The sequence below is a fragment of the Columba livia genome, unplaced genomic scaffold (genome assembly GCF_036013475.1).
Source record: "Columba livia isolate bColLiv1 breed racing homer unplaced genomic scaffold, bColLiv1.pat.W.v2 Scaffold_608, whole genome shotgun sequence".
NCBI lineage: Eukaryota > Metazoa > Chordata > Aves > Columbiformes > Columbidae > Columba > Columba livia.
The window spans coordinates 35,980-45,952 of record NW_027043645.1 but is presented as its reverse complement, the minus strand read 5'-3'; the positions used below and the strand labels follow the sequence as shown (position 1 = coordinate 45,952).

At 52.0% G+C, this 9,973-nt stretch overlaps 1 protein-coding gene across 1 annotated transcript; it reads right to left on the bottom strand.

The window, feature by feature from the left end:
• Positions 1–425: 425 nt before the first annotated feature.
• On the bottom strand, positions 426–1,382 carry LOC135578113 (olfactory receptor 14A16-like). Its single transcript, XM_065048326.1, has one exon. The coding sequence runs from the start codon at positions 1,380–1,382 to the stop codon at positions 426–428; it is 957 nt and encodes a 318-aa protein (XP_064904398.1).
• Positions 1,383–9,973: the final 8,591 nt, after the last annotated feature.

The window sequence follows — 9,973 nt, the reverse complement described above, 5'->3', positions numbered from 1 at the left end:
TGCCACACAGCAGGACGGTGACCAAGCTGCCAGAGCACTCAGGCCTTGCAGCAACACCAGGGATGAGAAGGAGAGTGTGGGAGTGGAACCAGAACAGCTCTGGAAGAACAAGCGCTGCTGCTCCCTGGCCAGGCTACCAGGATGGACTCTTTTCCCCTCCTCCCATTGACAAAGAGTTAGTCCCTGCAGCTCAAAATAGGACTTGGAGGAAGAATCTCAGAGAAAAAAAGTAACAGCAGAGACCTTTATCTTGCAGAGAGCATGGCTTCATATTTATACAGGCAGTGGGTTTGAAAAACAACAGACAATAAATTAGAAAGGGGATGAGAAAAATATCATGATTTATTAAAAAAAAAGACAACACCACCACACACACACACACAGAAGTCTGAGCTTCTAATGAGTTACATTAAAACTGTTATCTCTCAAAGAGCCAATGACGGACACTTTATTATTTGTGAAAAGCACCCCGCCATTAGTTTATTCAGGGCATCCTTGAGCTCCTGGTTCCTCATGCTGTAGATGAGGGGGTTCACTGCTGGAGGCACCACTGAGTACAGAACAGACACCAGCAGGTCCAGGGATGGGGAGGAGATGGAGGGGGGCTTCAGGTAGGCAAACATGGCAGTGCTGATGAACAGGGAGACCACGGCCAGGTGAGGGAGGCAGGTGGAAAAGGCTTTGTGCCGTCCCTGCTCAGAGGGGATCCTCAGCACGGCCCTCAAGATCTGCACATAGGACACCACAATGAACACAAAACAAGTAAAACCTAAACAGGCACTGACCACAAGAAGCCCAAGTTCCCTGAGGTAGGAGTGTGAGCAGGAGAGCTTGAGGATCTGGGGGATTTCACAGAAGAACTGGCCCAGGGCATTGCCCTTGCACAGGGGCAGTGAAAATGTATTGGCCGTGTGCAGCAGAGCAGTGAGAAACCCAGTGGCCCAGGCAGCTGCTGCCATGTGGACACAAGCTCTGCTGCCCAGGAGGGTCCCGTAGTGCAGGGGTTTGCAGATGGCAACGTAGCGGTCGTACGACATGACTGTGAGGAGACAATACTCTGCTGTGATCAAGAAGAGAAACAAAAAGAGCTGTGTCGCACATCCCAAGTATGAGATGGCCCTTGAATCCCAGAGGGAATTGGCCATGGATTTGGGGACAGTGGTGGAGATGGAGCCCAGGTCGAGGAGGGCGAGGTTGAGCAGGAAGAAGTACATGGGGGTGTGGAGGTGCTGGTCCCAGGCTATGGTGGTGATGATGAGGCCGTTGCCCAGGAGGGCAGCCAGGTAGATGCCCAGGAAGAGCCAGAAGTGCAAGAGCTGCAGCTCCCGTGTGTCTGTGAACGGCAGGAGGAGGAACTGGCTGATGGAGCTGCTGTTGGACATTGGCTGCCTGTGGGCATGAGGACCTGTGCATGGAGGAAAAGACAGTGACAAGTTAGGGGAGGTTTCTCTGGGGAAAATATCATGTTGTTTATCATGGAAAACGCCCTCCCCGACAGAGGGATGTTTCAGCTCATTCTCTCTTTCTACCAAGTGAGAAAAAACAGTTTATCACAGTTTAAAATGCAGCTTGGGCATCTGGTTTCCATGAACACACCTCTGGGGCAAAACCCCCTGAGTTGGTGTCATAACAAAAACTGACCCACACTCACACCCCAACCCCGGAGAGCAAGAGCACCAGGGACAGGTGGAGAAACAGGGAAGGACACTGCAGTGCTACCAGAAAATAAAGCAAGGACAGAAAGGCAGACGGGCAGTCTGTGGAACCTTCTCCTGACCCGGCTGTGCTGCTGCCACTCACATAATGACACTGGAGAGCAAGTACTTTTAGCACCTTATTTGAGTACCACGTTCCAGGAACCCTTCACCTGGAGGTCCAGCTGCTGAGGTGGAGACTCGTGACCTGGACCCCATGGCTTTGGGGCAGAGGGTCTGCTGGGGAGGAGAAGAGACTGGGTGTTGCACTGGGAAATGTGTCTGCACTGCAGGGGATTGCAGGGGGGTTCCTAAATCCCGTCCCTGGCATATCTGGTAGGAGCTCCCACTCCCTGCCCATGTCTGTGCTGCCTGCAGCTGTGTCTCTGTCCCTGGTCTGCTCCCTGTCAGTGTCACAGACCCCGTCCCACCCGCTGTGTGCTCAGCTCTGTCCTGCTCACACCTCCTGGCACTGCCCAGGGGCAGCTCTGTGTGTGCAGGGGCTCAGGAGCAGCTCAGACCAGTCCTAACGAGAACTGGGGTCTCAGTGTCTGCTCCAAAGAGAGAAATAAATCCCCATCTCCCACTGCACACCCAGCCAATCAAGAGTGGAAAACTGAAAGCACAGACCCCTTCCCTTGCAGCTGTTCCTGTGTTGATGTTGTTGTTCAGAAGGACCCTCTGCCATGTCTGTGGGGGGATCTGGAGCTCTGAGCAGCCCTGACCCACACAGCCCCCTTCAACCCCACAAGCTCCCTGCCTGCCCTGCCGGGGGTCGCTGCTTCCACCCACAGCTGCTGCCGTGGGATCTCCCGGGCAGGCTGAGCGCTGACCCTGGCAGGCGGCAGAGTCCCTGCCCGGCACAGCCCTGGGGTGCAGGGACCCTGCTCTGCAGGACAGCCCTGGGCACCCCTGGGTGCTCACCCGGCTTCACAGCTGTTCAACATGGCCTGACAAGAGCCCCGTCCTTACAGACCCCACAAGCTGTGCCTGTGCCAGTTTCAGGAGATGCCTCCAGGAGCTACAGCTGCACTGCCCTGCACCCACAGACTTACCATGGCGAGGGCTGCAAAGGTTTCTCCTCCAGTGAGCTCTCAGTCATCCTCCCAGTCCTGACCACCGTTAATCTCTCTCTGCCTTGCTCGTCTCCTGAGATCCCCAGGCAGAGCCCTCAGCCCTGCTGCGTGTGCAGAGGAGCTGCTCCTGGGCAGAGCTGTCTCTCTGCAGCGCTGCCGCTGCCATGAGCTCCCTGTGTCCCAGGAGCCCAGCCCAGCTCAGCAGCACAGGAGCAGCCCAAGGCGCTTTAATGACCCCTCTGGTGGGTTTGGTGCTGAGTCCATGGACCTCAGACCCTGAGGGGAAGCTGAAGAAACTTCTCAGAAAGTCCAAGTCAGATGCAAACTCCAAAGTTTCTTGCAATGTTAATGGGTCCCACTGAGGGAAACAACTGAGAAACTGTCCCAGGGTCTGTTTAGATCAGAAAACTGGAGGCAATAATGAAAGGTCAGGAAAAGCAAAGTAAAGGTGTCTCTGATGCTCAGTAAACCTGGATGTGTTTCATTAACCAAAGGGCCAAACCTTGACTCCCCTCTGGAAATCAGATCCTGTCCCTCCCACGTTGCCCAGGGCCCTTCCTGGGACAGTGTGATGTGGGGCTGTGCAAGGCCAAGGGCAGGACTATGGTCCCACCCCTCCCAGGTTCCTGGCTGGGGACAAGGAGGCCATGAGGCCCCTGTGCTGCAAGGACAAGGTGTCTCCTCAGAGGCATCAGAGGTGCAGACAACAGCCACAGCCAAGGGGAGAAGGAGCTCATGTCTGGTGGGGCTTTCAGCCTCTTTACATCCCGTGATCATCTCCACGACAGCCTGTCCTGTGCTGTGGCATCCCCTGCACCTCTGTCCCTGCAGGCTGGAGACATCCCCCCTGCTGCCCCACCTTGCTCCTGTCTGAGCATCTTCCTTCCTTTGCTGAGGTCTCTCCATCCTCCCCAGCTGGTCCTTGAAGCACAAAGCCTTGGGCTGATGCAGACTCCCTCTGCTGACCTGCTCCCCCACAGCACTGCCCTTCCATCACATTCCTTTCTGCTCATGTCCAGCCTGGACCTCCCCAGCTGCACTCTGTCCCTTTACTTCATTCCAATTCTGTTTCCCACTATGAAGAAACCTCCACCACCTCTGAAACCGCCCTTCAAGCACTCCCAGGCTACTCCTGCACTGCTGCAGCCTCCCCAGCACTGCTGGGCCAAAGCAGCCCAGGTCCCTCAGCACCCCACACCATGTGCACAAGGTGCTGAACCTGCCTTGGCACAGCCCTGCACTCTCCAGTTCCTCCCTGCTGCTCCAAACTGGGAAGCCGCACACTGGCACACACCCGTGTGTGTGGGTCACACCAGTGCTGAACCGAATGGGATGAGAACTGCAGGTGTCTGGGTCCCCACGCTCCTCCTCATGCAGCCCCGTGTGCAGCTGCCTTGTTCATGGTGAGCGTGCACCACGGGCTGGTGTGGGGACCTTGTAGTGCCCAGGCCCTTCTCCTCAGGGTCACTGAGAATTCGGCATTTCATCTTATCAAAAATCAGAGATTTCTGATGGACAAATATTAGATATTCAAAAGGTCTGGACTCTCCCTTGACTGAAGCTCCATTTGCTCAGCTATTAAAGTTTGCATCAGATGGCTTATCCTGATGAGGGTGTCTCTCCCAACATGACAGCATGAGGAGTTACAGGACACTATAAATATCATCTCCTGGGGAAACAGTTGGGTCTTGGGTGTCTGGTGCTCATAATGCCAGAGGTCTGGACTTTGAAGTTTCCCTTCATGTGGGAGACCAGCAGGAATGCGTGGAGCTCTGCCTGGGGACAGACAATGTCAGCTGAAGGTTGAGGAGTCAGCATGAGAGGGCAGAACAACATGGGCAGTGTTGTGGTGACTGGACATCACCTATACACTCACTGATGAGGAAGAGGAATGAGATGAGGCCTCCTTCAGACAAATGAAAGAAGCCTCACGTTTCCAGGCCATGTCCTCATGGAAGATCTGAGATATCCCAATATCTGCAAGGAACCGGCCATCCAGGAGGGTTTGGAGCTCATTGACAACATCTTCCTGACACGGGTGACTGAGGAGTCAGTGGGGTGAGGTGCCCTGTGGGACTTCACACTTACAAACCAGAAAGAGTTGGTCAGGATGGAACAGTCAGGGATGGAAAGTGGAGCTGAGGCTCCTGGGAGATGAGAACAAGGCCAAGAGCAGGATTTCAGGAGAGCAAGCTTTGGCCTGCTGAGGGACCTGCTTGGGTCCTATGGGATATGACCTTGGTGTCTGCAGAGCTTTTCTCTCCCATTTCCTCCCTCCTCTCTCCCACCTGCTGTTGTGCAGCGTTTTTTACCCTTTCTCAAATACAATATCCCAGAGGTGCTGCCAGCATCACTGAGTGGCTCAGGTTTGGCAAGGAGTGGGTCCATCTTGGAGCAGCTGAAATCGGCTCTGTCTGACACTGGTCAAACTCCTGTTGTCTTCCCAGAGAGGTGACAGCTGTAGCACACCCACACCTACCCCCAGTTCCGAGACTTTGTCATGTAAACCCAATAGAGAGTGACAATGTGTTGGGTGTTACAAACTACATGATCATGTAGAAGAAATGGACAAGATCTTCTGTCAGCAACTCAAGGAGGAAGTCACCAGTCAATGAGCAGGTTCCTATGGGGAACTGTAATTGCTCTGACATTAACTGGCCTGGCAAAGTGACAGGTGCCATCAGTCCAAAGGATCTTGGGCCAACTGCTTAACATGTCTGCATTGTGGGCCAATGAGAGTGATGCTCAACTGGATCTGGAACTGGGAAACAAGGAATAGCTGGTGAGGGATGTGAACATCAGTGTCCACCTTGGCTGTTGTGACCAGGACACAGTGGGGTCGCAGGCACCAGAGCGGAGGGAGGAAGGCCAGCACAGCAGAGCACAGGCTGGTGGGCTCCAGAGGAGGAGACTTTGACATATTTGGGGGAGCTGATTCAGGTGGTGCCATGGGAAGCAGCTCAGAAGGGTGAAGGAGCTCAGGAAATCTGATCAGCCTTTCAGGACAGGCTGCTCCAAGCACAAGAATGATCTATCTGAGAACCAGCGAAATGAAGCATTTATCTCATGAGGGTGTTTGTCTGAACCGATGGAGCTCCAGGGCACAAAGGCAGCACACAGGAGGTGGGAGCAGGGGAAGCTGCAAAGGAGGAATTCAGAAACGTTGTCCATGGATGTGGGGATGATGACAAAGCTGCCCTGGACTTGATACCTGCAGGGGAGGCTGAGGGCAGCGAGATGAGCTGACACAGCTTCCTTACAGAAAAAGGCCAGGATAACATAGACCTGCTGCTGAACTTCGTAAGAGTAGAATCAGACAGGACTGAGGTTCTTCATGGCTTCTTTGCCTCCATCTTCACCAGCAAGGTCTCCTGGACTTTGTTCCTGAAGGCAGGAGTCTGGAGAACACCCAGCAGTGGATGGGGCTCAAGTCAGGGGTGACCTGAGCAAACTCAGACACCGTTACAGAACAGGAGATGCGTCACTTGACCAGCTCCTGAACACAAGTATCGCTGTGCTGTGGCACCTGAGACTGCCAGGAACACCCACCTCTTGGTCCAGAGGAGTGTGACTCCTCTTGAGGTGTCCTGGCCTGTCTCCTCACTCACATGGTGATTTAGTTACACACTTTTCTGACATATTCAGTCTTTATCAGGAGATGCAACACATTAATATGGACTGGAGGCTACTGATACCACCTGTTCTGGAAAGGGAGGGAAGGGCAAGCAGGGATGGAAATAGAATAAATTTTGCTTTATTGCTATTTATTATGGAAATGCTCTCTGTTTGGCTCTTCCTGGAATCTCTCTAATCATCCACACCAGACTTGAAGCCTTTAGGAAAATGATGCACAGAGCCTTGGCTTGTAAGAGCATTTTCAATGTTAGTGAGCTCTCTGGTGTCGTAATTTTGAACTGCAGCTACTGAAACTGAACAAACCTCTAATGAAGTGAAAGGCAGAAGTAAACCCCAAGTTTCTGAGGGTGTTTGGGACCCCACGAAGGGCCATCACTGACACAGCTGTGAAGGAAACAACCAGTGCAGGTCCCTGTCCCTGGGGACTCGTGAAGGAAAGACTTGGAGACACTGGTTCCAGGTGGTGAGGGCCATGTGGAGGTGGCTCTGATGCCATGTCAGCCCTTGATGCTTGTTCATCACCAGAATGGCTGAGCCCTGACCCCTGGGACCTGGTAGATTTTTCTCCAATGTTTTTCAAGGCTTTTCCTGTGGTCAGTGTGAGTGTTTTGTGTTTTGGGGGTGGGTTTTATGTCAACTCCTGTTGCTTTAACTGCAAGGCTCTGGTTTTCTGTGGAGTTGGAAATGCCTGTGAGTTCCTCACAACTCATCCAGCTTCTTTCATACACCTGGCAATGGTCACCAGTTACCTCAATGTCCCAGTCCCAAACTTGCTTGAATCCTCTATTTGGATCCATACCCATCACTCCAGGAGGTTCATGGATCCACCAGGCTCATGGATGATTCCTGAGGACCATCCAAGTGTGGGCAGTGTAAGAGAGGAGCAGAGCAGGGTCAGCTCATGGGCCATGACTGAGCACAGCCACCCCAGCAGCAGCCGTTCCCCATCTCCCAGGCACAGCCATGCCCACAGCATGCAAATGGCACTGCCATACATGATTAGCCCAAGAGAGGCCTTTCTTCCTTCCGTATTCCCAGTAAAACCTTCCTCCTGTTCCTCCTCCACCTGCAGACATCAACTGCTTTCCATTTCTGGGCTCAGACATGGCTGGAAGGGTTCACTGAAGCCATCAGCCATCTCATTGCTTCTCCCTGACATGCCCTGACCCTCTCCCACACCTACAATGGCCAATCACGGCTGCTCAGGACCTCCCGCTCTTCAGAAGAGGCCTCGAGCTTCTTGGTTCTTCCTGGTGCTTATTATGAACTTCCTCTCTCTCTCCAGAGTTCATGGTGAGCTTTCTTGTCCATAACAGCCCTTTATGACCATGTCTCACTAAATGGTTGTGTTTTTATGATAATTTGTGCAGAAAGGGCAGTCACAGGACAGCACCCAATATGTCAAACTGATGCCCAGTGAAATGCCGTAAAGCCCCGATGAGTTCCCCATGTGTCTGTGTCTCCTGGAAGGAGTCTGTCCCGAGAAGGGGATCCAGCTCCTGCCACTCTCTGCAGAGGCACATGAGCAGTGTCCATCACCTGGGGACACAAAGGGTGACGTTTGCCAGACACCCTTCATCTGAACCACTTAGATGTGTGCATGTGGATGAGGTATGGAGCCTTATAGTGCAAATGCCTATTTAATTGTCATTGCCAGAGTGCACAGATTGCCACAGATGCAGAGTACTATTTTACAGATATGTAAATATAAGCATGTACGACTGACATTCCTAGACATGTTACACAAACACCTGAAGGATTATTCATGCCTTTAACATGATTATCCTCAGAAGGCCGCCAGCTTTGCATCTCAGGAAATGGGATCCATAGTCCAAGGGCAGGATGGTTTGGGCTCTGTGCTGGGATCCGGAAACTGAAACGTGCTCCCATCTCCCAGCCCCCTGCCCTCCTCAGTGAGGGTGTGAGACATTCTGCCAGCGAGGGCTGAACTCACAGCCATGACCAGTATCTTATGTCCAACTGCAGCCAGTGGTGTCCTGCCAGCTCAGGATTGGAGCTTCCATTGCTGGACGTGTTTAAAAGACATGGAGATGTGGCGCTTTGGATATGGTTTAATGGTGGACATGGCAGTGTTTGATTTACAGTTGGACCCCATGTTCTTAAGGGTCTTTTCCAGCCTAAATGATTCTCTGATTCTATGATTTGGGTTGAAACCATTTCAGTTCCATCACCTCCAGGTTCCCTCAGAGGCAGCTGTTGTGTGGCACAACTGTCCTGGCTCTCCAGGCAGGTTGGGCACTGGGTTGGTGTCTGCATTGGCAGTTTTCCCCTTCCTGGGGTAAAAGGCTGTTGAGCAGAGACAGTTGTAGAGATTTGGGTCACAGGGGTTTGCAGCAATCCTGTCAAACTCTGAGCAGGATGAGCTTTGGAGCCCAGGAACAATGGAGATGCTCTGAAGGATGTTTGTGAACAGTGGTGCTGGCACTAGTAACAGTAACAGGGAACTCCTCGTTCTCACTGATGATCATGATGATTTAAATCTCTTTAATTTCATTCCTAACAGTCATTCTTGCTTTTCTAAGCATCTACTACACCTCAGCAGTTGTCTTGAAAGAAGCTCTTAGAACAATGCTTTTTCTCTCACTTCTTTTTTGTTATAGTCATTTAAAGAGTACACCTCTTGGACAGAATTACCCTCAAATTGTGCTTCTTTCATTATTTTTCTACCTTTTAATTATTTCTTATGTGGTGTGATGTGGAGGTCGCATAGGAGAATAGTTGATTTTTGAGACAAAGAAGGCCAAGGAACAGATCCCAGGTCAGTGCAAAGGCACAAAGGAAGCTGGAATCTTTGTGTGGAGTGCACTGACACACACTGTCACCTGCATTTCCAATGTATGAAGACCCAACTGTGCAGCAGAGCCTGGAGTTCTGAGCTCCCTCCATCTGCCCCGTGTGACACGTGTAAAATGGAACTACCCCAGTCAAATGGTTGGTTTTGATTCTCTTCACAGCCTGAAGCACCACATGGGTCAGGAGACAAGCCAGGATACCCAATGAGGACTCACATGCTCTGCTCTTCAAGTTTAGGTGTTCAATAGCATCTCAGCAGACATGTCACGCTGATTCCTGGCTTCAAAGAGCTGGTCAAGAGCCTCGTCTCCATTTCTGTAATGGTGGCTTTGATGCCTGACTGATGTGCAGACTCTGTACACGGATACTCACACTTGTTGAACAACCTGCTCTGAAAGGGTTAACAAGATGAGCAGTTCTTTCTGGAAGGTTATTAGCATACCAAAAAAGAAGACCCTGGGTTGGGACAAAACAAAAGGGATGCCAAAGTTGCTGTCATAGCTGTTTAGAGGTACTTGTAAAGCAGCCCTGCACCTCATGCTAATTATTCCTGTGCTCAGAGAGAACCTGAGAGCTTTCTCTAAATTGAAAACATGACAGGATGAAAGGACAGCGTCATTCAGGCTCAAAGGGACCTCGGGAGGTGTCTTGACCAACCTCCTGCTCACAGCAGGGTCAGACCAGATTGCTCAGGGCTTTATCCAAACACATCTTGGTCACTTTCTGGGACAGAGTGGGTGCGCACTCCTGGGA